The following is a 22,304-nucleotide window of genomic DNA, read 5'->3' on the forward strand; positions in this document are numbered from 1 at the left end:
AAAAATATATTCAAAATAATAGCTTATACCTCTAGCACCTCACCAACCTTGGTGCATAATGATAATGGTGGAAATAAATTGAGATATGTCAGCGTTACTCATAAAATTGTTTATAATTAAATATAAAATAAGAATAAAATGTTGAATTAACACATTTGACTGGCACTACCACATGATAATCCCACTGGGCCCCGTGGGATATCAAACTAATAAAAATGGATGTGAGAAAAATGCCCAATTTACTAGTGCTCCGGTATGAATGAAAAAAAGTCTGTTATGATCCGCAAACAAAAATTAAAATCCTGTTTTGTAGCAGAGTAAGTGTGCTTGTAACATAAAGTCAATCTCCAGAAAAAAGATACAAATGATGTTAAAAGTAAATGTATAAAGAGCTGTATACTCATTTCTATCAATAACTTTTATTCTGTAAATATTACATGAATTCAAGCACAGCTGAATATAAGGATGATTTTATGCAGCATACACTTAATTTTCTTCTGAAAACTAGCATTAGCAATGATAGGAAAACATTTACATACAAAGCCTAATATGACAGATAAAATGTTTACATAAGACATAGCAAGATAGAACATAGATAGCATTTACAATACATAGAAATAGATAAATAGATTTGAGCTAGATATATATATATATATATATATATATATATATATATATATATATATATATATATATATGTATATGAGTATCTCTCTCTTTACTCTCCTCATGCATCTAGTATCCATTATTTCTTTACCTATTATTTACCAGTCTCACTGCTACCCTCCATCCGTCTCCTCGCTAGCTTCCCATCCATCTTCTTCCTAGCTTTAGGTTTCCATTTACCATGTAGTTACTAAGGTCATGAGACATTGCCATGTAAAAAGAGTGCTGAGAGTAGGAACAAAAAGGGAAGAGCGGATGAACTTCTAAATCCTGTACAGGTGATACTCGAAAAATTTGAATATTGTGCAAAAGTTCATTTATTTCAGTAATGCAACTTAAAAGGTGAAACTAATAAACGAGAGAGACTCATTACATGCAAAGTAAGGTAGTTCAAGCCGTGATTTGTCACAATTGTGATGATTATGATTTACAGCTCATGAAAACCCCAAATCCACAATCTCAAAAAATTAGAATATTACAGGCAATCAAGAAAACAAGGATTGTACATAGAACAATATCAGACCTCTACCAGAAAAGTAGAAGCATGCACATGTACTCAGTACTTGGTTTCGGCCCCTTTTGCAGCAATTACTGCCTCAATGCGGCGTGGCATGGCAGCTATCAGCCTGTGGCACTGCTGAGGTGTTATGGAAGACCAGGATGCTTCAATAGCGGCCTTCAGCTCTTCTGCATTGTTTGGTCTCATGTCTCTCATCTTTCTCTTGGCAATGCTCCATAGATTCTCTATGGGGTTCAGGTCAGGCGAGTATGCTGGCCAATCAAGCACAGTAATCCCATGGTCATTGAAGAAGGTTTTGGTGCTTTTGGCAGTGTGGGCAGGTGCCAAGTCCTGCTGGAAAATGAAGTCAGCATCCCCATGAAGCTTTTCTGTGTAAGGAAGCATGAAGTGCTCCAAAATCTCCTCGTAGATGGATGCGTTGACCCTGTACTTGATAAAGCACAGTGGACCAACACCAGCAGATGACATGGCTCCCCAAATCAACACAGACTGTGGAAACTTCACACTGGACTTCAAGCATCTTGCAGTGTGGGCCTCTCCATTCTTCATCCATACTCTGGGTCTTTGGTTTCCAAATGAGATGCAAAACTTTCTCTCATCAGAAAAGAGGACTTTGGACCACTGAGCAACAGACCAGGTGTGTTTTTCTTTATCCCAGGTAAGACGCTTCTGACGTTGTTTGTTGTTCAGGAGCGGCTTGACAAGAGAAATACGACATTTGAAGCCCATGTCCAGGATCCGTCTGTGTGTGGTGGCTCTTGATGCACTGACTCCAGCCTCAGTCCACTCCTTGTGAAAGTCCACAACACCCTTGAATGGCCTTTTCCTGACAATCCTCTCCAGGCTGCAGTCATCCCTGCTACTTGTGCACCTTTTTCTTCCACACTTTTCCCTTCCACATAACTTTCGACTAATGTGTTTGATACAGCACTTTGGGAACATCCTACTTCGTTTGCAATTACCTTTTGAGGCTTATCCTCCTTATGAAGGGCGTCAATGATGGTTTTCTGGACAACTGTAAGGTCAGCAGTCTTTCCCATGATTGATGATACCCATCATTGATGTGGTTGCACTGCGGCGGTCATTGTTACTGTAATGCTTTGTCTGTGGGGTGGTGTGGCCCAGAGCCAGGGGCTTGGTCGGGCAGCAGTGGGGCTACCTGGCCACTGGGTCGCTCCCCGTGTGGGCATGGTGTTGCGGTGGTGGAGGCTGCCGCCCGGCGCTACACCAATGTTGGGTTAGGAACCCACTCTAAATAGGTGGCCTTGACGTGGCGAGAGGGCTTTTACTTATTGATCAAAATGTATTCTAACAACCTGTTAGTGTTTGAATTTATGCTGAGAAGCAAGTAGATCAAAATACATATTGTGGATGTGCGGCTGTGTTACTTTTTCTCTATTTTTTGTTTCCCCATGATTGCGCTTGCTTCTGATCCAGACAGAGAGACCACATAAAGGCTCTGGAACCCTTTGCAGGGGTTAGGGCTTAATAGCTGATTAGAGTAGGACACTTTGAGCCTGGAATATTGCATCTTTTCAAACTACTCTAATTTTCAGAGATTGTGGATTTGGTTTTCATGAGCTGTAAACCATAATCATCACAATTATGACAAATCACGGCTTGAACTATCTTGCTTTGCATGTAATGAGTCTCTCTCGTATATTACTTTCACCTTTTAAGTTGCATTACTGAAATAAATGACCTTTTGCACAATATTCTAATTTTTCGAGTATCACCTGTATATTAATATAGACCAGCATTTCCCACCCAGTTTGCTTCCAGCTGTTGCAAAACTATAACTTCCAGCATGCTTTGACAGCAATTGGGAGTTGTAGTGTTGCAACAGCTGCAGGCACACTGGTTGGAAAACCCTGGTCTAGACAGCCTTCATATAGTTGACGCTTTCAGCCTGAACTCTTCTAACTGATGAAGGCTGAGACAAGTATGTGCCCCACCGGTCCATTCATTCCCTACAGTGCTGTACACGGGTATCATCAGCAGTCCTGGACTTTGAATGGAGTGGCAGCATGCATGCGTGTCCATTTAAATAAACAGGGAATGCCTATTTTAGCAATCGGTGGGAGATCCAGTGATTGTACCCCCATCGACCTAGCAGTTATCACCTGACTAGCCCTTTAAAGGGGTACTCCGGTGCTTAGACATCTTATCCCCTATCCAAAGGATAGGGGATAAGATGCCTGATCGCGGGAGTCCCGCCGCTGGGGACCCCCGTGATCTTGCACACGGCACCCCTTTTTTTAATCAGTCCCCGGAGCGTGTTCGCTCAGGGTCTGATTACCGGCGACCACAGGGCCGACGGCATGTGACGTCACGCTCCGCCCCTCAATGCAAGACTATGGAAGGGGGCATGATAGGCTTGCATTGAGGGGCAGAGCGTGACGTCACACAAGGGCGGAGGTGTGACGTCACACGCCGTCGGCCCTGTGGTCGAAGGTAATCAGACCCGGAGCAAACACGCTCCGGGGACTGATTATAAACGGGGTGCAACGTGCAAGATCACGGGGGTCCCCAGCGGCGGGACTCCCGCGATCAGGCATCTTATCCCCTATCCTTTGGATAGGGGATAAGATGTCTAAGCACCGGAGTACCCCTTTAAAAACAAATATTGGTGTTGGAGAAGGAGAATAATGTATATTCAGACCAAGGACACACCATCAAGAGACAGCACCAGCTTGAAGCTGCAGTATAGGGGTCTTGTCATCATGGAGTTTCACAAGAACCTACAAACAAACAAAAACAAAAAAATGATTTAAGTGATTAGAGTCAGATCTGTTCCCTTCTTTTCCCCCCACACAATCCGTGGGAGAGATTTATCAAAAGTTGCCGAGTTTCCCATAGCAAAGAATCAGATCACTTCTTTAATTTATAAATAAGCCGCTGAGAAATGAAAGAAGCGATCTGATTGGTTGCTTTGGGCAACTCGGCAACTTTTCCTCTGGACAGGTTTTGATAAATCTCCCCCGTGTACCACCCCTTGCATACACTGCCTACTACCCCCTTCTATTTTACACATAGCCTCTTTTCCCCCCATTTTTGCCACACAGCTTGCTCCCCCATACCTCCTCTTATACTACCTTCATGCTTTTTAGACTGCACCTTCGGCTCCTCACACACAACAAGATGTTTCACATACCCTTCTTTCTCAAACATGGATGCTCCTCATGTTCTCCTCTTACTCATATGGAGATGCCCCCTCCCATGTCCCCACCTTAAATAGACATCACCCCCATGTCCCTCTCTCTTGTATACATACGCCCCTCTCTTTTTTACATACATTACCCCAAAACCTTTCAAGTGTTTTATTTATTTATTTTTTTAATTGTTTGGGAATTAAAACAAAAAAACACAGCTTTTTAAAGAGTACCTGTCACTAAATAAAACATTTAATATAGTGTTCCTTGTGTAATTCGCAGACACTTTTCCATTCACTTGTTTTTAAAATTATCAACATAAATGTTTAAAATGTAATACAAAAAATGGACACTAGGTGGCTCTGTTCCCTGCCACAATTAATACAGTGAGTTTGGTCTCCTCTAAGCCTGGCAGGAGACCAAACTCAGGAAGTGTTTCTCTGCATTAAGCTTGATTGAAAGCTGCATAGAGCCTCACCAAAAGCTGCATAGGGCCTGCCCGAAAGCTGCATAGAGACTTCCCGAAAGCTGCATAGAGACTGACGTCTTCTATTCATCACAGCACTGCAACAATGTGAGGGCAGAAGTAGTACCCCAACAGGCTTCAGTGATGTCATGCCTGCTGGGAAACTCACCTTCTCCTGTTGGGAGATTGCACTATGTGAGCAAGAATAAAAAGGTATGATACACAGCTTTTTAAAGCTCTGAAATTATGGGTGGGAGGAGTGTTAGGGAACATAGCCAGAGATAGTTTAGAAAAATGTATTTGGCGACAGTTACTTTTTTAACTCAACGTTCCCAGTGCTCAATCCTCACTGCTACTACCTTCTTCCTGATGGGGTGTTGTCTTGGAAAAAAAATGGCCGCTCAGCCAATCACTGACCTCAGTGCTGTCCTGTCCCAATCAGGAAGTTGAGGTGAGGACCATGGACCGGAAGTGTCAGTGTGGCATCTGCAGGAGACAGGGGGGAGGGAAGTATAGGTTTTCTGTTTTTCTTTTTTTAAACCTACCGCCATTCAACCTACTACTGCACCGCCAACCCACTGACAACTGACAGGTTCCTCCCCATTAGACTAGGATCACTTCATTCCGCTTGGAAATTCCGCTGCAGCAGAGTCCCATTGATTTCAATGGGATTCTGTTGCACTGTGCACACAGTGGACTTTACAGATTTTGTTGTTCGCAGAAACAAACAGTTTCATTATTTCTGCAGATTTTGCTCGGAAATGCATTGCCCTCTAGTGAAGACGGGCACATTTCCGAGCAGTCCTAGCAAATGTGCAGAATGTCCACCCATGTTCTCCGCCATGTGATCATAGGTTTCTCCCTGTGCACAGCAGTGACTCTTTTCAAGCTACCAGTTAGCAGGTATATATTCTCACCACATGACGACTAGAGATGAGCGAATTTACAGTAAATTCGATTTGTCACAAACTTCTCGGCTCGGCAGTTGATGACTTTTCCTGCATAAATTAGTTCAGCTTTCAGGTGCTCCCGTGGCTGGAAAAGGTGGATACAGTCCTAGGAGACTCTTTCCTAGGAATGTATCCACCTTTTCCAGCCCACCAAAGCACCTGAAAGCTGAACTAATTTATGCAGGATAAGTCATCAACTGCCGATCCGAGAAGTTCGTGACGAATCGAAATTACTGTAAATTCGCTCATCTCTAATGACGACATAAGGGACAGACTGGGCAGCATAACAGCCAACAGGTCCCTTTAATGCTGCAAGAATGCTCAATTTTTGCAGAGCATTGCATAATGGTGCACCCAGAGTGCCAAGTATCTACACAGCATTGCTAGCAAAGAGTGCCCAGTGTCTACAGCAGTGTTTCCCAAGCAGGGTGTCTCCAGCTGTTGCAAAACTACAACTCCCAGCATGGCCGGACAGCCGAAGGCTGTCCGGGCATGCTGGGAGTTGTAGTTTTGCAACAGCTGGAGGCACCCTGCTTGGGAAACACTGGTCTACAGAGCATTGCGTTGCTAGGACAGTGTATCCAGAGTGCCCAGTTTCCATAGATCACTGTGCAAGAATGCACCTAGTGCCCAGTCTCTGCAGAGCATTACTATTACAGAGCACCCCATGTCTAGAGTACTACATTGCTAAAACTGAGTATCTAAAGTGCCCAGGACATGCAGATCATTGCATAACATTGCAAGGACACAATGCTCTGCGGGAAGTGGGGCATCTGGTGCACATTCTCTGCAGAGCATTACACAATGATGCACCCTGGGTCTACAGCAGTGCTTCCTTACCAGGATGCCCGCAGCCATTGCAAAACTATAACTACCAGCATGCCCAGACAGTCAAAGTCTGGTGTCACACTGGTTGGAAACACATGTCTAGATCAGAGTATGCAGAGCATTGCAAAACAGTGCACCCACAGACACGTGTCCTTGCAGAGCACCGCATAACAGTGCGCCCAGTGTGTCTTACCTCCTGCTGACGTTATGCCACTGCACAGAAATCCCGGAAACCAACCCTGACACTCCAAGCCCGCTCCTCTCTACTGCTACTCGAGACGCAACCGGGGAAAACAGCAGACAGGGAATAGCCCCGCCCACATGACCGTCACATGGACATGACGTCATCAAAGGTCCTTTAGCACACAACAAAATAGCATCTATCAACTAAGAATAGCTCCACCCAAAAAAAGAAGCTGGTCACATGGGGATGACATCATCAAAGGTCCTTTTGCCCACTAGGAAATGGTATCTACAGACTGGGAGCAGCTCCGCCCACACCGGAGATTGGTTACATGGGTATGACGTCACCAGAGGTCCTTCAGCTCACTAGGAAATAGTATCTACGGCGCCGCCATGTTGCTGTATGAAGGGGCCCTAGCATGACCTCCAGCACAAGAAGTGTTGTGGTGCCGGTGACTGCGGAGAACGGTGTGTACTGGGGACAGGTGGAAGCCGGGCTCCCCGTGAGGAGGATGCATGTGGGGCATGGATGGAGGCCTGCCCAACCCGCAACATGTACAGTGCACGAGAGAGGTGTATGACAGGGGGAGCAGGTGCCGGCAGAAGATGGATATCACCTGCTACCTATATATATATATATATATATATATATATATATATATATATATTTATTATACACGCGCGCGCGCACACACACACACACTCTCTGCTGTCACTGACCTACGTGTGTGTGTGTGTATATATATATATATATATATATATATATATATATATATGTACACTGCTATTACTGACCTCCTACCTGTGTGTGTGTGTGTGTGTGTGTATATATATATATATATATATATATATACACACACACACACACGTAGTAGGTTGCTGACATCAGTGTGTGTGTATGCAGATGTACACTGTTGTCACCAACCTACTACCTGTGTGTGTGTGTGTATATATATATATATATATATATATATATACACACACACACACACATCTGTCACTGACCTAGCTGTGTATATATACATACTGCTGTCCCTGACCTACCTGTGTGTGTGTGTGTATGTGTATATATATATATATATATATATATATATATATATATATATATTTACTTATTTTGCACTGCTGTGTCACTGACCTCCTAACTCTGTGCTAGGGCTGGGCAGTATACCGGTTCATACCGAATACCAAAATTTTTGTGCTGCACAATATGAATTTTAACGCATACCGCAATACCTGTTTGGCCCTTCCTCCTCGGGAATGAATGAATTGTCAGCCCAGCGCTGCGCTGTCCTACTCACATGTCACCCGCAAGCGCTGCCCTCCTCGTCCTCTTGTTTGTTGCGGCCGCCGGCGCTGACACTCTATACCAGTGGTCTTCAACCTCCAGATGTTGCAAAACTACAACTCCCAGCATGGCGTTGGCTGTCCGGGCATGCTGGGAGTTGTAGTTTTGCAACATCTTGAGGTCCGCAGTTTGAAGACCACTGCTCTATACTGTATCTCTCTGCCCGGGCTGCAAAAGGTAAACAAAATAAACTTTCTCACCTTCCCTGTCGGTCCGGCCCAGCTTCCTAGGGAATGGAACGTCTGAAAGCAGTCAGCCTATCGCCGGGCGCAGTGATGTTTGCCTCAGCCGGTGATAGGTTGAGCCCACTGTCATGTGGCCATACCGCCCAGCCCTACTCTGTGTATATAAGTACACTGCTGTCACTGACCTGCTACCTGTGTATAGATATATATATAGGCTGCATCAGTAAATCGGTGGCAGGAGGTAGGTAAGGAGACTCTCCTTGGCCATCTTAGCTTATCAAACCCCCACAACTACATATGCTTCACTCAGCTAACTGGCAATGTTTACTTTCACTTTAGACGCCGTGAACGGCATTGATCACGGCGCCTGAGGGGTTAATGACAGGCAACAGTGGGATCAGTAGCATACACTCACTGCTCTGAAGCGAACACAACTTCTTCAGTCCCAGGTCGCTTCTTTTATTTTTCAGATAATAAATTTCCCCCATTGACTGTTATTACACCTATCTTTTACAAAGCACCTCTCACCAAATAAACTTTTCTAAACTAACTCAGGCTATGTTCCCTAACTACTCCTAATACTCCTTCCACCCTTAAAAACTTTTCAGAGCTCAAAGTTCTGTATGTTACCTTTATTGTGGCTCACATAGTGCAATCTCCCAGCAGGAGAAAGGGGGCGTTTCCCAGCAGGAATGACATCACTGAAGTCTGCTGGGGGACCACTTCTGCCCTCACATTGTTGCAATGCGGTGATGAAGACCTCCGGCTCTGTGTATGTTTCAGTGAGGCTCTCTGCAGAGAAGCACTTCCTGAGTTTGGTTTCCTGCCAGGCCGGGAGGAGACCAAACTCACCGTATTAATTGCAGCAGGGAACAGAACAGAGCCACCTAGTGGCCATTTTTTCTGTTACTTTTTAAACATATTTATGTTGATAATTTTAAAGCTAGTGAATGGGAAAGTGTCTGCAAATTACATAAGGAACACTATATTAGAAGTTTTATTTGGTGACAGGTACTCTTTAACCCCTTAAGGACTCAGCCCATTTTGGCCTTAAGGACTCAGACAATTTAATTTTTACGTTTTCATTTTTTCCTCCTCGCCTTCTAAAAATCATAACTCTTTTATATTTTCATCCACAGACTAGTATGAGGGCTTATTTTTTGCGTGACCAGTTGTCCTTTGTAATGACATCACTCATTATATCATAAAATGTATGGCGCAACCAAAAAACACTATTTTTGTGGGGAAATTAAAACGAAAAACGCAATTTTGCTAATTTTGGAAGGTTTTGTTTTCACGCCGTACAATTTATGGTAAAAATGACATGTGTTCTTTATTCTGAGGGTCAATACGATTAAAATGATACCCATTATTATATTTTTATATTATTGTTGCACTTAAAAAAAATCACAAACTTTTTAACCAAATTAGTACGTTTATAATCCCTTTATTTTGATGACCTCTAACTTTTTTATTTTTCTGTATAAGTGGCGGTATGGGGGCTCATTTTTTGCGCCATGATCTGTACTTTTTTTTGATACCACATTTGCATATAAAAAACTTTTAATACACTTTTTATAATTTTTTTTTAAATAAAATGTATTAAAAAAGTAGGAATTTTGGACTTTTTAAATTTTTTTTCGTTCACACCGTTCACCGTACGGGATCAATAACATTTTATTTTAATAGTTCGGACATTTACGCACGCGGCGATACCAAATATGTCTATAAAAAATGTTTTTTACGCTTTTTGGGGGTAAAATAGGAAAAAACGGACGTTTTACTTTTTTATTGGGGGAGGGGATTTTTCACTTTTTTTTTACTTTTACATTTTTTTACATTTTTTTTTTACACTTGAATAGTCCCCATAGGGGACTATTCATAGCAATACCATGATTGCTAATACTGATCTGTTCTATGTATAGGACATAGAACAGATCAGTATTATCGGTCATCTCCTGCTCTGGTCTGCTCGATCACAGACCAGAGCAGGAGACGCCGGGAGCCGCACGGAGGAAGGAGAGGGGACCTCCGTGCGGCGTTATGAATGATCGGATCCCCGCAGCAGCGCTGCGGGCGATCCGATCGTTCATTTAAATCGCGAACTCCCGCAGATGCCGCGATCTGTATTGATCCCGGCACCTGAGGGGTTAATGGCGGACGCCCGCGAGATCGCGGGCGTCGGCCATTGCCGGCGGGTCCCTGGCTGCGATCAGCAGCCGGGATCAGCCGCGCATGACACGGGCATCGCTCCGATGCCCGCGGTTATGCTTAGGACGTAAATGTACGTCTTGGTGCGTTAAGTACCACCTCACCAGGACGTACATTTACGTCCTGCGTCCTTAAGGGGTTAAAGGGGTACTCCAGTGAAAACCTTTTTTCTTTTAAATCAACTGGTGGCAGAAAGTTAAACATATTTGTAAATTACTTCTATTAAAAAAAATCTTAATCCTTCCTGTACTTATTAGCTGCTGAATACTACAGATGAAATTCTTTTCTTTTTGGAATGCTCTCTGATGACATCACGAGCACAGTTCTCTCTGCTGACGTTATAATAATAATAATAACGCTTTATTTATTTATTGTTGTCCTTAGTGGGATTTGAACCCAAGTCCCCAGCACTTCAAGACAGCAGTGCTAACCACTGAGCCACCAAGCTACCCTTAGCATACATCTGCTATGCATGGTTGCTAAAATGGACAGAGATGTCAGCAGAGAGCACTGTGTTCGTGATGTCATCAGTGTTCCAAAAATAAAGTACTTTCCTCTGTAGCATTCAGCAGCTAATAAGTACTGGAAGGATTAAGATTTTTTAATAGAAGTAATTTACAAATATGTTTAACTTTCTGCCACCAGTTGATTTAAGAGAAAAAAGGTTTTCACCGGGGTACCCCTTTAAGCACCCTTTCTGATGAATACAGTATAACTGATATTTAATTGCTGTATTGCATGGTTCTAATTTCAGTGGTCACCATGTATAATGGTTCTAATTTCAGTGGTCACCATGTATAATGGTTCTAATTTCAGTGGTCACCATGTATAATACTTGGAGATCTATACACTAATTTATTTCGAAGCGTTAGAGAGACTGGTCCTGGGACTATTTATTAATATACTGGCTGAATTCTTGGGCATCTCTATTGTTATGACAAATCTCTAGAAGTAAATTCACACAGGCCATATTTTGCTGCGTATTTGCTACATGTTAATTTTTATTTTCTCTGGTAGCAAATTATGTTCCAGTCCTCTAGGTTATATAATTGTATTTATTAATAATAATTTAAAATCCACATAATAATACAGAGTTGTAACAGTGGTTAGGCACAGGTCCCTAGCGACTCACCTAGAGGGGCATTTATGAAAGTTTGCTTAGGTATGCACTTCCATTGCATTTCCACTTCCATTCTGTTTACGTGCGACAAATTTACTATATTGTTGCACGGCGTTAATACATTTTTCGCAGGTAAGCAAAAGCGGGAGTCTTTTCTCACCTAAGCGAAAACAATAGTCACTTTCTGTTAGTGAAGCCAAGATTCAGCTGGAGTATATTTAGTAGGTTTTTAAAGCCTTAGCGACTTTTTTGCGTATGTCGCGGTTGATAAATTTCTGACTATGGCAAGTCAAAATAGTAAAAATGCTTATGAACGCCGATTTGGAAAAAAATGCTTTTCTCGCTCTCATTGCAGATTCTCACACGAAAAGAGACGGTGGCACAATTGCGAATTTTTGCGACAATATTATGCGAAAAAACTTGGGTAAACCGGTTGATAAATGTCTGTCCTAATGATTATATAACATATAGTTCACCATATATAAAAACAGAAATTGTTGTGTATATGTAAGTATATGTGTGTAATATATATATATATATATATATATATATATATATATATATATATATATATATGTGTGTGTGTGTGTGTGTGTAGAGGGTAGGCAGCACGACCACGTATTCTGACGGAATCTTGGGGTGCAAGCAAGGATAGTGGTCCCAATCGCAGACGGCTCAAATAATCCAAGATGCAGAAAGTATAGCAGCACACCCAGTAGTAAAGTGCAAAAATTGGGATTTATTGACCCATATCAAATGCGACGTTTCGACGGCATCCCGACATCTTTTTCAAGCATCTTTTTCAATGCTTGAAAAAGATGTCGGGATGCCGTCGAAACGTCGCATTTGATTTGGGTCAATAAATCCCAATTTTTGCACTTTACTACTGGGTGTGCTGCTATACTTTCTGCATTATATATATATATATATATATATATATATATATATATATATATAGCAGCACCTGTAAGCCAGGTCTTTACAATAGTTTGGAATCAATAGTGCTGGCCAACTTATTCTTTGGTTATATATATAGCAGTAATAGCAATGTGCAAATAGTAATATCACATGTCAGAGGTTAGTTCCACCAGAAAATGTCTTATTTTATATAGAGCCTCATAAGGGCATTCTGGGACTTGCAGTCCCCGTGTATAATTATTAGCACAAGATGTACTTCTCAGCGTTTCTCAGTCCAGTATATACTTTGCAGGACGCCTTATGTTTCCTGGTAGGTATTAACAGAAGAATATATTATAAATTCCAAAGATGTTTCACATCTATATTTTATAACCATTTGTGTTTTTATATATATATGGTGAACTATATGTTATATTATCATTAGGTGAGTCACAAGGGCCCTGTGCCTCACCACTGTTACAACTCGTTTTATTATTAGAATTTTAATTATAATTAATAAATACAATTATATAACCTAGAGGACTGGAATATAATTTTTACTTTCTCATTTATTTAAACGCTCTTGGGGTATTGGAGTTTCATTTTCCAGTAACCTCCCTTATATATAGGTCAAGTGAGCTGCACCCAACCCTGTTTTAGAATTCTTAATTTGCTACTAATTGACTTCACTGGATAGGAAAATATGCAGCAAAATATGCATGAACGTACCCTGAAGGCTGTGTTTTCTAAACTGTTTGCCTCCAGCTGTTGCAAAACTACAACATAACATTTCTCTGTGGGATAGATGCAGTTTTGCATCTGGAGCCAAGTTGCAATACCAGACACAACCTGCAGACAAATGTGGTGCTGTTTTTGGATGAAATCGTCTCTCTGTTTTTTTATTGTTGGATAACCCTTCTAAATACACACTGGGGGAGATTTATCAAAACCTGTCCAGAGGAAACATTGCTGAGTTGTCCATAGCAACCAATCAGATAGCTTCTTTCAGTTTTGAAAAGACCTCTGAGAAATGAAAGAAGCAATTTGGTTGCTATGGGCAACGCAGCAACGTTCCTCTGGACAGGTTTTGATCTCCCCCCACTATATTTTGAACAAACTGCAGAGATCAAAAGTACAAGTGAATATAAGGAACGTTGTCATAGTGCTGGGCAATATACTGGTTCATACCGTATACTAGGGATCGACTGATATAGTTTTTTTTAGGGCCGATAGCCGATAACTTATACCGATATTCCGGTATAAGTTATTGGCTATTTATCCCCCCGCGACACCGCTGCAGATCATTGATTTAAAGCGGGCGCTTTAAATCAATGAACTGCAGCGGCTTTTGCGGTGCCATAGACCGCCGCTGCCACCTGCTTCTCTCCCCCTGCCTGTCCGGGGGTCCTCCTGAGTCCTACCGCTGCCCCCCCCCCCCCTCCCCACCGCCGCACCGCTCCCCCCCCCTTGGAATGAATGATCAGCCGCAGCGCTGTCCCCAACTAATCAAATGGGACCCGCGGGCGCTGCTTCCCCCCCCCCCCCATCCTCCTGTGAGCTGCCAGCGCTTTAAATGAATGAGTTGCGTGCTGCGGCGCTGGAAATTATTTAATAAAGGACACCTGTACTAATTAATTTTACATATTCTTGTGCCCGGGCTGCAAAAATAAACAAAAACTTTGACTCACCTTCTTACGTTCCCCCGTTGCTCTGGTATTGGCTTCACTGTTTTCCGCTGCGATGTTCATGCTGCTTCCTGGGGACGGTAACGTCACAGAGCCGTCAGCGCATCACCGGCCGCAGCGATGTCCCGCCTCGGCCGGTGATAACTGTATTTTCTGAGTAAAATGAAATGCCAAGGGAAATACAGCGACATAAGGTAAACTCCCCAGTACAGGTCACCTGTCTAACCCAGGAAGAAGTACAGTGCCCCCTACAAAAAATCTAAATAGACAAATCACCAGGTCCAGATGGCATTCACCCCTTGTTCTAAAGTAATTAAATAATAGACCCCTATTTTTAATATTCAGGGACTCTATAGTGACAGGGACTGTTCACCAGGACAGGTGCATGGCAAATGTGATGACAATATTTAAAAAGGGGTCAAAAGGTGACCCTGGGAATTATAGACCTGTTAGTTTAACCTCCGTTGTATGTAAATTGTTTGAGGGTTTTCTAAGAGATGCTATTTTGGAGTATCTTGATAAAAATAAATGTATGACCCCATATCAGCATGGCTTTATGAGGGATCGGTCCTGTCAAACTAACCTGATCAGCTTTTATGAGGAGGTGAGCTCCAGACTGGACCAGGGGGAATCACTGGATGCCATATATCTGGATTTTTCCAAAGCATTTGATACGGTGCCACATAAAAGATTTGTACATAAAATGAGAGGGATTGGGCTGCTGGAGAATGTGGGTAAGTAACTGGCTCAGTGATAGGAAACAGAGGGTGGTTATTAATGGTACTTATTCTGATTGGTTGACTGTTACTAGTGGGGTACCACAGGGGTCAGTCTTGGGTCCTTTTCTATTTAATATACCATATTTATCGGGGTATACCACGCACCGGCCTATAACACGCACCCTCATTTTACCAAGGATATTTGGGTAAAAAAAAGTTTTTTACCCAAATATCCTTGGTAAAATGAGGGTGCGCGTGTGTGCATGCATATACCCCGATACACCCCCAGGTAAGGCAGGGGGAGAGAGGCCGTCGCTGCCCGCTTCTCTCCCCCTGCCTTTCCTGGGGTCTAGAGCCCTGCTGCCGCCGCTTCTCTCCCGCTGGCTATCGGTGCCGCTGCCCGTTCTCTCCCCCTGGCTATCGGTGCTGGTGGGGAGAGAAGCGGCGGCGGCAGTGGGGCAGCGGCGCCAACAGACAGGGGGAGAGAAGGGGCAGCGGCACCCATCGCTGTGCAGCGCATAGCAATGACGCATGGGACGCACACCGGAGGCCTGAAGCAGCGAGGACCCGACCCTGGCAACAGGTAATTATACAACCGGGGATGGGGGAGGCAACGGGGCAGCGGCGCCCGCAATGGGTGCCGCTGCCCCTTCTCTCCCCCTGTCTGTCGGCGCCAGCGCCGCTTCTCTCCCCCTGGCTATCGGCGCCGGCACCGATAGTCAGGGGGAGAGAACGGGCAGTGGCGCCGATAGCCAGGGGGAGAGAAGGGCCGGCAGCAGGGCTCTAGACCCCAGGACAGGCAGGGGCAGAGAAGCCGGCAGCGCTGGCGGTCTCTGCACCTGCAAAGCCGCTGCAGTTCATTGATTTAAAGCGCCCGCTTTAAATCATTGAACTGCAGCGGCTTATCGGCGTATAACACGCAGGTAGACTTTAGGCTAAAAATCTTAGCCTAAAAAGTGCGTGTTATACGCTGATAAATACGGTATTTATTAATGACCTTGTAGAGGGGTTGAATAGTAAAGTAGCAATCTTTGCAGATGATACTAAACTCTTTAAAGTGGTAAACACTATAGGGGACAGTGCACTGTTACAAATGGATCTGGATAGGTTGGAGGTTTGGGCTGGGAAGTGGCAGATGAGGTTCAACACTGATAATTGTAGTGTGGAAACAGCTGGAGGCACCCTGTATAGATGAACTAAGGGCGGAAGTGTCGGCCCCAGCAGGCATCAATGACGTAGTGCCTGCTGGGGAAGTCTGCCTGGTAGTGAGCACACTACCAGGCAGGCAAAAAAGGCCTTTTTAATATAGTAAAAAAAAATTGAAAGGCAGGGAGGGGGTTAGGGATAGATGGGTAATAGGCAGGGACAGGAAAAAAATAAAAAAGGATGGTGGGAGCTACCCTTTAAGTACCAGGACGCAAGGGTGTACCTGTGTGCTCTTTGTCCTTGAGGGTTTAATGCTGTGCTATGGAACAGCATTGCTCAGCATTTGAAGTTGAAATATTACCTGTAATAGTCCCATAAATGGACTATAAAGATGGTAAATAAAATGTAAAAAAAAAAGTTAATCAATGTAAATAAGCCCCCCCCAATAAGAGTTTGAGTCACCCCCCCCATTTTCAATTTTTTATAGAAAATGAATGTAAACAAAAATATAGAAATATTTGGTATCGCTGTGTGCATATGACATTAAAGGGGTACTCCGTTGAAAACATCTTATCCCCTGCGATCTGCGCTGTGACACCCCTGTCATTCGGCACACAGAGCGAACTTCGATGACTGGTGAACAGAACCGCTCCCCTCCTCCATTCATGTTTATGGGAGGAGGCGTGAAGGCTACGTACTAGCCGCTATGCCCCCTCACATAGACATGAATGGAGGGGGGGCATGGCACAAACGCGGAATCTCCAAGCTGCTATGCCACCACTGCTGGCCCGGAGATTGCGGGGGTCCACAGCGGTTAGACATTCTATCCCCTATCCTTTTGGATAGGGGGATAAGATTTTTTCAGCAGAATACCCCTTTAATGAAATTGCACGGTGAATAGTGTAAATGTAAAAATTGCTTTAGATAGCATAAAAAGCTATCAAAAAAATCGCAAAAAATTAGTCCTCGTATATGGAAAAAATAAGAGTTATAGGGATCAAAAGAGGACAATTTTAAGCATACTAATTTTTGTACAGATAGTTTTATAGTTTTTTTTATAAGTAGTAAAATTCAACCAAACCTATAAAAGTTGGGTATCTCTTTAATCTAATTAACCTACAAAATGAAGATAACCTGTAATTCTTACCGAAAAATGCACTTTGTAAAAATGGAAGCCTGCAAAAGATGAAAAATTGTGGTTTTGTTTTTTTTTTGTTTTTTTTCACCGTATATTATGTGATACATTGAGTGATGTCATTACAAAGTACAATTAGTGGCACAAAGAACAACAAGCCTTCAGATGGGTCTGTAGGTGGAGAACTTAAAGCGTTATGACTATTAGAGAGTGATGAGGAATAAACAAAAATGAAAATTCCTGATGTTTTTTTGGGATCAAGTTTAAAAACAACACAGCCAAACAAAACCATGTTTTTAACCAGCTCAAAAGATGTGATCAGCTAATGATAGATGAGCTTGTGTACATTCAGGTTAGAGCGGTTTTCCTGTATTGCAGTGTTTCCCAACCAGGGGGCCTCCAGCTGTTGCAAAACTACAACTCCCAGCATGGCCGGACAGCCTTTGGCTGTCCGGGCATGCTGGGAGTTGTAGTTTTGCAACAGCTGGAGGCACCCTGCTTGGGAAACGCTGCTGTATTGCATCGTACTGTATTGTATTGACAAACTTAAAGGGGTACTCCGGTGGAAAACTATTTTATTTTAAATCAACTGGTGCCAGAAAGTTAAACAGATTTGTAAATTACTTCTATTAAAAAAAAAAAATCTTAATCCTTCCAGTACTTATTAGCTGCTGTTCACTACAGAGAAAGTTCTTTTTTCTTTTTGGATTTCTTTTCTGTCTGTTCACAGTGTTCTCTACTGACACCTCTGTCCATGTCAGGAACTGTTGTGAGCAGCATAGGTTTGCTGTGAGGATTTGCTCCTGCTCTGGAGAGCTCTTGACATGAACAGAGGTGTCAGCAGAGAGCACTGTGGTTAGACTGAAAAAGAAATTCAAAAATAAAAGAACTTCCTCTGTAGTATACAGCAGCTAAGTACTGGAAGGATTACATTTTTTGTTTTTATATAAGTAATTTACAAATCTGTGTAACTTTCTGGCACCAGTTGATTTAAAAAGAAATTTCCACCGGACCCTTTAACACTTAAAGGGGTACTCCGGTGCTTAGACATCTTATCCCCTATCCAAAGGATAGGGGATAAGATGCCTGATCGCGGGAGTCCCGCCGCTGGGGACCCCCGTGATCTTGAAAGCGGCACCCCGATTGTAATCAGTCTCCGGAGCGTGTTCGCTCCGGGACTGATTACCGGCGACTACAGGGCGGGCGGCGTGTGACGTCACGCCCCCGTGTGATGTCACGCTCCGCCCCTCAATGCAAGCCTACAGTAGGGGGCGTAACAGCTATCACGCCCCCTCCCGTAGGCTTGCATTGAGGGGCGGAGCGTGACGTCACACGCCGCCCGCCCTGTAGTCGCCGGTAATCAGTCCCGGAGCGAACACGCTCCGGAGACTGATTACAATCGGGGTGCCGCTTGCAAGATCACGGGGGTCCCCAGTGGCGGGACACCCACGATCAGGCATCTTATCCCCTATCTTTTGGATAGGGGATAAGATGTCTCAGCACCGGAGTACCCCTTTAATTTTAGGACATGTAAACAGTCTGCAGTACCTTCCATTGAACAGCCTATTCATCCTGCTATTGTGTCCTTGCACACACCTTGATTCTGAATCCTATTCAAGTAGGTTGTGTGTGTAGTGCAGATAGACTCCTAGCATGACAATCCTACTTTCCTGCCTAAGGTGCCCTTCAGAGACTCACCTCTGCCTGTGGAGAGTGTGTGAGTGCGTGTAGTCATTGACCGTATGCCTGGAATGTTACTACACGTGGAATTTACAGTCCTCCTTCTTTCTGTTCTAGTGTCTATATATGATATCCGAACAAAGTTCCTCGTGTCTTAGAGTGTTGGAGAACAAGCCTTCAGTACAAAGATGGTAAAGTACCCTCATGTCTGTTCATTGTCTACTTTGTATTAATGCATGTGGTGTATACAAAGCTGTAGCAACATTTTTATATTGTCTTACTATTTCTATAGATTTTCTTTACATGGAAACTGAGGTATTTGAGACCGGCAAAGGCTGTCCGGGCATGCTGGTAGTAGTAGTTTTACAACAGCTGGAGGCACCCTGGTAGGAAAATGCTGAGCTAAGTGAAAGGGCGAAGGGAGAGAAAAAAAAAACACCTTCTGCTCACCTACTCCCGGTCCCTGCAGATGCCATTCGTCTCCGTGCGGTTCAGTGTCTCCTCTTTACCCTAAAAGTAGTAGGACCTTTTCAGCCAATCACTGGCCGCAGCTGTCACACATGTCAAGCCAGTGATTGGCTGATGGGGAAAGGTCTTTTTTGGCTGCAAACACACTGGGAGCTTTGAAAACTGTCTGGGAAACCCAGTGTACTGCTGCAGTACATAAAGCTACCTACCGGGGGGATATAATGTGACCTGGGGTGGGGGGGGGGGAAGAATGTGACAAGAGGGGGAATGTGACAGGCGGAATGAGATGTGATATGGGGTGATAATTTGGCAGGGGGAGGGGGGAATATGAAATAGGGGGGGAAATGTGATGGGAGAAGATTTGACCATGAGGGGAGAATGTGACAGTGGGAAAGAGAAATTAAATAGGCGGTGGGCATAAAATGAGTGGATAGTTGTAAAATGGAGGAGATTGGACATGAAATGGCGGGATTTCACCATTTATTATATCGCTTATTGAAATCGCAATATTTAGGCTCATAATCACAATCTCATATTTTCCCCATATCGTGCAGCCCTAGTAGCTAGCATTTTTTTTTTTTTTTGTTAGTATTTGTACACTACTTTAAAGCTTTATATACTGTTATTTTGGTATGATAGTATACATGACCCCATCGAAATACACTGAAATAAAATTTAAAGAAGTACTCCACTGGAAACAATATTTTTTTAAATCAACTGAGGACTGATGAAAGTTAAAGATTTGTAAATTACTTCTATTAAAAAATCGTAATCTTTCCAGTACTTATCAGCTGCCTTATGCTCCACAGGAAGTTGTGTAGTTCTTTTCAGTCTGACCACAGTGCTCTCTGCTGACACCTCTGTCCATGTGAGGAACTGTCCAGAGCAGGAGAGGTTTGCTATGGGGCTCTGCTCCTACTCTGGACAGTTCCTGACATGGACAGAGGTGTCAGCAGAGAGCACTGTGGACAGACAGGAAATTCTAAAAGAAAAGAACTTCCTGTGGAGCATACAATAGCTATAATAGAAGTATCTTACAAATCTTTTTAACTTTCTGTCATCAGTTGATCTTAAAGGAGTACTCTGCTGGAAAACTATTTTTTTTATTTTTTTTTATCAAGTATGGGTATAGGTTAAGGACAGGAGCAGTTCTCTTTTGTCAGTATGTTTAGCAATGTGTTGGGAACACTTCCAGCATATGCACTCAGTATATCCATAGGCCCTAATTCATCTGCCATACCTCAAGTGACCTTTTATTTTCTTGTGGTATAGAATAGCACAGTAGACTTTATTTTATACACAAAAAAAAGTCTGCCGATCTGGTACATTGCAGTCTTCCATCAAATATATGTCAGGAATTTCTCCAGACATATACCTGTGGTGTGTAGAATAGAATTTTGGGGGAGGGGGGGGGGGAGACATTTATCATGGTGTCTAGCGTTTATATTTATTTATTTTATTTTTGCTTACTCTACGCACACAAAATGTTGCATTTGCGCCTAAGCACTTTTTTAATGCGACTTTTGTGGGTAAGCATAAAGTAGCAAACAGCCTTACTTACCTAAGCAACTTTCAGTTTTCACTTTGCAGTAGTCACAAATTTATGTTGTGCGAATGTCGCATGTAGGCAAAAAAAAAAAAAACTTGCATCCTTCATATAGTCTCGAGTCAACTCATCAGGATGAATGGATCAGGATGAATGACATCATGGTCACGCCCTCTCAATGCAAGTCAATGGGAGGGGGCTTCACTGCCGCCGTGCCCCCTCCCATAGACTTGCATTGAGGGTCTGTGGCTGTGATTTCACAAGGGGCATGGCCGACCCCTGCAGCATTCTGAACATTTTCTTCCGAACGCTGGCCAGTGGAGTACCCCTTTAAGCTGACCATACATTAGGTAGCAGTTGTCATTCATCCTGATCCACCCATACACAAGTTCACCTATGTTTTCAATAGTAAAAAGAAGATAATCCATTACCTGACAGTTGATTATTTTCACTGAAAACACAACCTAACATATTGAATCCAACTTCTGAATTCTCTTCTCTATCAACATCATCTGTTATGGAGGAGTTAGCAGGCCACCATACACATGAGATGGTTGACTGGTCCCACCAAAATCTAATGAGTGAAATAAATCAAAACGTGTAGTGAAGCAGTTACCTGTAGCAACCAATCCGATTCCAGCTTTAATTTTTTTAGAGGCTATATTAGAAAGTGATCTGATTGGTTGCTATGGTAACTGCTCCACTCTTCCTCACAAGTTTTGATAAATCTCCCCCAATATGTTTACCTATATTTAATAGAGTGGCCAGAAATCAGATAGATTTCCTGTTAGTTCATTACTGGCGCATAGTCTGTACTATTCAATACAGAAGCAGAAAATAGTATCCTATGAGTGGTACTCTGCAAACACAGTGTAAAGCCAGTCTGACACAGGTGTATTATAGACACTTTTTTGCATCGTGTTATGACTACAAGCACCGGTTGACCACAAGTCTGATGACACAACATGACAGATGTCAGTTTGGGTCATTCTGGAGCTTGTAGCCATAACACAAATGCGACAATCGTCCATATGCTTGTGTAAAATCGGCCTACATGCACACTTACTTTCACTTAAGCTTCATGTTGATAAAAGTACATAGGAATGAATGAGGTGACACAGCAGGTCATTTGGTATGTTAAGCTGTCATTAGCTGTCATTGTACTTTCTTGAGCTTGATAATGTTGATTTAAAAAGACCAAGTGAAGAAATCTACATAGAATGTGGCCCTGATCAGCACTGGGTTCCCGCACCCTGATGTCTGCAACATTTAGTTTCCCTTTATTTACTGTAAACAGATGTAATACAATTGTATCTTCTGGAATCAGATGCTGGCGATCATTGGGATACCTTGTAAAGATGCAGCTTTTATGTAGCTCTTCATCTCAGACCAATGGTTG

The 22,304-nt window shown here is 43.1% G+C and overlaps 1 protein-coding gene and 1 long non-coding RNA gene across 2 annotated transcripts in view; one reads left to right on the forward strand and one right to left on the reverse strand.

The window, feature by feature from the left end:
• Positions 1 to 3,778: 3,778 nt before the first annotated feature.
• LOC130290661 (uncharacterized) lies at positions 3,779 to 6,908 on the reverse strand. The gene is made up of 3 exons (XR_008847658.1): positions 6,776 to 6,908; positions 5,222 to 5,290; positions 3,779 to 3,927 (listed from the first exon to the last, which is right to left on the reverse strand). It is a non-coding gene; the product is annotated as an uncharacterized LOC130290661 (long non-coding RNA).
• A 186-nt stretch (positions 6,909 to 7,094) lies between these two features.
• The window catches only part of TMEM161B (transmembrane protein 161B), a 48,064-nt gene continuing 32,854 nt past the window's right edge, over positions 7,095 to 22,304 (forward strand). Inside the window, exons 1-2 of the mRNA XM_056538579.1 lie at positions 7,095 to 7,233; positions 19,009 to 19,082. Coding sequence (XP_056394554.1) covers positions 19,080 to 19,082 — 3 coding nt within the window. The 5' untranslated portion in view covers positions 7,095 to 7,233; positions 19,009 to 19,079. The remainder of the gene's footprint in view (positions 7,234 to 19,008; positions 19,083 to 22,304) is intronic.

This window comes from Hyla sarda, chromosome 1 (genome assembly GCF_029499605.1).
Source record: "Hyla sarda isolate aHylSar1 chromosome 1, aHylSar1.hap1, whole genome shotgun sequence".
Lineage (NCBI taxonomy): Eukaryota > Metazoa > Chordata > Amphibia > Anura > Hylidae > Hyla > Hyla sarda.